The sequence below is a fragment of the Rhagoletis pomonella genome, unplaced genomic scaffold (assembly GCF_013731165.1).
Source record: "Rhagoletis pomonella isolate Grant_MI unplaced genomic scaffold, Rhpom_1.0 Rhpom_scaffold_00005, whole genome shotgun sequence".
In the NCBI taxonomy this organism is placed as follows: Eukaryota; Metazoa; Arthropoda; class Insecta; order Diptera; family Tephritidae; genus Rhagoletis; species Rhagoletis pomonella.
In genome coordinates, this window is record NW_023458559.1 from 70,027,632 (window position 1) to 70,032,819 (window position 5,188).

General features: G+C 34.5%; 1 protein-coding gene across 1 annotated transcript in view; it reads left to right on the top strand.

Annotated features, from left to right (window-relative positions):
* Window positions 1-3,693: 3,693 nt before the first annotated feature.
* LOC118739460 overlaps window positions 3,694-5,188 on the top strand; it is a gene marked incomplete in the record, with an annotated part of 5,164 nt that continues 3,669 nt past the window's right edge. The window contains 1 exon segment of the mRNA XM_036470809.1: window positions 3,694-3,856. Within this exon segment, the coding sequence (XP_036326702.1) occupies window positions 3,814-3,856 (43 nt within the window).

Below are 5,188 nucleotides of genomic sequence, written 5' to 3' on the forward strand. Positions count from 1 at the left end.
GTCCGTCTGTCCGTCTGTCCGTCTGTCCGTCTGTCCGTCTGTCCGTCTGTCCGTGTACACGATAACTCGAGCAAAAATTGAGATATCTCAACGAAATTTGGTATGTAGGTTTCCCTTAATCCAAGGTAGGTTGGTATTGAAAATGGGCGAAATCGGACTTTAACCACGCCCACTTCCCATATAACGGTAATTTCCAGAAATACGAAAACTGCGATATTTTAGTAACTACTGAAGATAATTCACTCAAAATTGATATTTACAATAATTTTTAGACGAAAAATAAGAATATTATACATTTTTGGAAAATGGGCGTAGCCACGCCCACTTATGGTTACATGTGTATATCTTGGTAACCGCTGCACCAATTTCTCCCAAACTTGGCACAGTTGTTGGCCTTTGCATAACATACCAAATGGGCGAAAATTTTTAAAATCGCTCAATAACCACGCCTACTTCCCATATAACGGTAATTTTCAGAAATACGAAAACTGCGATATTTTAGTAACTACTGGAGATTATTCACTCAAAATTGATATTTATAATAAGTTTTAGACGAAAAATAAGAATATTATAAATTTTTGGAAAATGGGCGTAGCCACGCCCACTTATGGTTACATGTGTATACCTTGGTAACCGCTGCACCAATTTCTTCCAAACTTGGCACAGTTGTTGGCCTTGGTATAGCGTAAAAAACCGCCGAAACTTTTTAAAATCGGACAATAACCACGCCCACATCCCATATAACGGTTATTTAGAGAAATACAAAATCTTCGATAAATCATTAAATATTGAAGCTAATTTATTCAAAATTGATGCTTGCAACAATTCTTTACCAAGAAATAGGTTTATGGTAAAATTTTGGAAAATGGGCGTGGCACCGCCCACTTATGATCTCATATAAGTATATCGGTAACCGTTCTACCAATTTGTACCAAACTCGGTATGGTTATTGTACTTGCCACGTGTAAGCAAAACGTTGAAAATTATTGAAATCGGACTAAAATAACGGCCGATTCTCATATAACGGTAAATTTAAGAAATGCTTGAAACTTCAATATTTCGAAATTGAAGGACGCTAATTTACTCAAAATTGATACACCTCGGCTTACCATCTAGCGGAAGGTTTCGGAAGGGTGAAAAAACATATATTTAACACTTGCGCCGGGTATTTAATGTTCGGCTCCGCCCGAACTTAGACTTTCTTACTTGTTTTTAATTTGTTTTGTTTTTGAGCCAGTTCTGTTACAAAAAATTAAGCTACTAACGAAGAAAATCGATGCATAATTAAAAACAGGTATGGGTGGCCAAATGGAAATGCGCGAAGATTCTTTTTTTTATGAAATATGAGCAGGAACGAATACTGCTCATACGCCATGTAGTACTTAGGAGTGTGTATGAAAATGCTTAATAAATTTTTAATGCAATGGAGCGCGCCGGACCGAGTGTCTCTTTCCGTGCAGCAACAATGTCTCAGTTTGGAAAAAAATTCGCTCGCACCGAAATGGAAATCTTGAAGGTTTTAGAGGGCGATGACTCAGAGGAGGTATGCGCTGAAGATAGTGAAGACGAATACGAAATGATAGTAAATATCGTACAATCTCAATAGTTGACTGTGGTGGATAGGAAGGAAGCCATTGTTTTACATACTTTAGTTAAGTTTTAAACCTTTCAAATAGGAAATAAACCAAACTCAGAAAATCGAAGGTGTAAATGGCTTCGAAGAATGACTGGACGAAACTTTTGAAGAATATCTGGAGGACGTTCCGGTGCAAATTCGGCAAAAATTAGACTGGTCACCACCAAATTACAACAAATAAATGAAATGGCGAAAGGAAAATATCGATTAAGTAGAAAGACCATAGAACTTGCTCTTGTACAGTATTTAATTGAAGCAATTTTATTTTGTGCTGAAATTCTTTCTGACATCGTTTACCAAAGCAGTCTGTGCTAAATACTCCAAGCAACCCTCTCAAAGCATATTTTTGTAATCTCAAAATTTATTGACATCACGAAATTATTTTTCATAGATCCTTTAATTTCTTCCTTTTTCTTTTTTTTTACCTTCCTTTTATTAGCTCGGGATGTAACTATGTAATATTGATACGCCTAAAAGATGCAGCGATTTCTATTCTCAAGTTACATACCTGATGACAGCACGAATGGCAATTATAATAGGGAGGTTTTAGTTTTTTAAACTATAATTTTTTATTTGTAGATAGGCTCCTCTGGCCCTCATGGTTGTAAATATGTAAGCATTGCTTTAGAGTGATGAAAGGAAACAAATGCAGACTTGTATACCATTTGTTTTTACAAATCCATTTGCAAAAAGAAATAGTATCAAGATATTGCGTTTATTATTCACAAAAAAAAAAGATATCAAATCACAAATCACAAATCCCCTGTAGAAAATAACCATCGCCTAACAAACAAAGTATTTAGGCGGGAAATGTTTTGGCGAAATCATGAGTTCTAGAATTAATTCGCACGCCGTCTTCAAAAGAGTCACAACCCAAAATAATACGTTTGTCAGAAAGTGCGAAAAACTATGTCTTAGCACATGATAATCATATGTATGGACAAAGGCCACTTTACCTTAGGTTCTTTTAACAAATTATAACAAAAATTTAATCCAGCCTTTGCTGAAAGGTAAATAAAATATCTGATTGCACTTTTAGCGCACAATTTCAAAAATGCTAAATTTTGAGTTGTGACTCTTTTGAAGACGGTGTGGAAATTGTTCGGGTTTTCCCCTATCAGCTCATGCAATATGAAAGCAGTGCGAATTTCGTTTAGCTCTTTTCGTTTGCGTGCGTCTTTGATGGACGAATGAAGATATCGCCAGTGTGCAGAAGCTAATGAAAGTGTCGCGAAAGAGCTGAACAGATGATATTTTTTTTTTATTTATGAAATTTACATTTTATATGTAGTAGACTGTTGTACTTGCGCTTTTTTTATAGAAACAAAAATCGGATACAAAATTTGGAATTTGAATGGTATTTCACAAAGAAGACAAATTAGTTAGAAGAATGCAAATAATTACATGTATATATATATATATATATATATATATATATATATATATATATATATAAATATATATATCTGTGGTTATAAGCAATAACCGCCTCAGTCGACTTAAGAAAGAATTTAGTTGTATATGCAATTCAATACCTAAGCGTTTTCTGTAGTGAAAAAACATAACAGAGATTCGGAGCGGCCAACGGCGTGAGAATGCATTTTAACTGTCGGCGTCTCTCCAGCTTGTTGAACGCCAGCAATAGAAAATTTTGTGATTATTTCGATTTTAGTAGTGTTCAGAACAAGAAGGCACGCGGAATTTGTATTGCATTCACTCACTGCAGTTTTAGTTAAGTGCATGAATATATATATGTAGTTAAGAGTTATTTTCGCCGTGATTTGCGCGCGTTATTTTAAGCCGGTTGCTGTCGCCGTAGAAGACTGATATTTATACATATGTTTATGTATTACCGCCGACTTGCATATGTATGTATCTCCAAGTGATAATCACCGTCATTTTGCACGTACAAATTTCAGTCGGTTGTTGTCGCCGTAGACCTACGTATGTATAAATACTGCTACTACACTGTAAAAATCACGACTACTCCAGTGACTTGAAAAATGGATCGAAATATATACAATATCACCATCGTCACCAACAGCAACGCTAACACATCTGGTCCCAGTACAACATTGGAAAGTACAGTGGGAAAAGATAAATTGTGTCTTCTAGTTAAGAGCTATAGGTGCCTTTATGATCCGAACGATCCTTCTTTCAACAGTAATAGAGAGAAGATGAACGCTTGGGAGAGTATCGCTAATGATCTGGGAAAGTCAGGTGAGTGGCAGTGCGCGCAAAGATGAAGTTTATATAACGTAGATAATAACTTAACCCTGTAAGGCCCATATCTGCATTGCATAAGCTCACAAACGGGTAACTATAAGGGCGAATAAGGCAGTTATTCCATGTTTTTCATTAAAAATTGATTACTGAGTTTAGAAATTGCTTTAACAATACATACTGGTAATAATTAGAATATGGTTTTTTAGTTTGTAATTATCCCCTTTAATAATTCATTTAAGGTGAAATAGAAACAGACAAGAACGTGAAAAGACAGCAACATTATTTTTTATTAAATACAATGCTCCAATTTTAAAATTTACCCTTCTTATGCTCTGTAGTCCACATTTGCAGCATTTTCGCTGAAAATTTTTAATAAATAAAATAATTCTACTACAACCGTGTCCGAGTTTTTCAGTAGCTTCATGAAAATCAATTCTACGCAGTCTTGGCTATTTAGCGCGGAAAAAAATATTTCCGATACCTTCAAAACTCTTTTTTTAAAGTAACTAGCTCCTGACCGGTAGTCTACAAATGTTGATACCATACAACAGCGTACAACAATCAATTTTACCCACACAAAAATTAATATAATCACGAAACTCCGGGCCCAATATAGCAAAACTGCGTTTTTAGTTTTTCTCTCTGAGGTCAGGATTTTTTTTTAAGGACTTTGAAAGTTCAAGGATATGATAAATTCGAAAATGATTAAAACAACTCAGTGCAATGTAGAATAACAATATAGGTGCCAAATAAAAGAGAAATTTCATAGATTATAGCTTAAAAACATTCCTAATATAGCGCATTCCTGCACCAAAATGGCTTTTGTATCTCCGATATTTTTCTTAACATTTTATGTTATACTACCAACTCAGAGAAGTTTCCTCGATTTTTTTTAATGTCTAGCCGTTCTCGATAAATCGATTTATGAAAAAAGTCCTACTTTTTAAATACCCATAACTCTGCCAAAAATGGGCCGATTGGTGCGTTTTTTTTAATTGGTATCTTTAAAAAAAAGCTGACCGCCTTTTTTTAAATATTTTTTTTTTAACTGTCACCCATTAGGCAACTTCTAGGCCTCGTTCAATAATGGTGTAATAATGAGCACTATCTTTTTCGAATTTTTAAATAAATTGAATTCTAGAAAATCTTGTCCAATTCATCTCAATCTAAGTCAAATTAGATGCATTTATCAAAATCATAAAAAATATACATTGTAGATGAAGAAATTGTCTACATATTTGCAGAGGTCTTCCTTTGCGTTTGATCAAACGCTTGGATACTCGTAGGTACATGGCGTATGAGTAACATTATATTTCATAAAAAAAA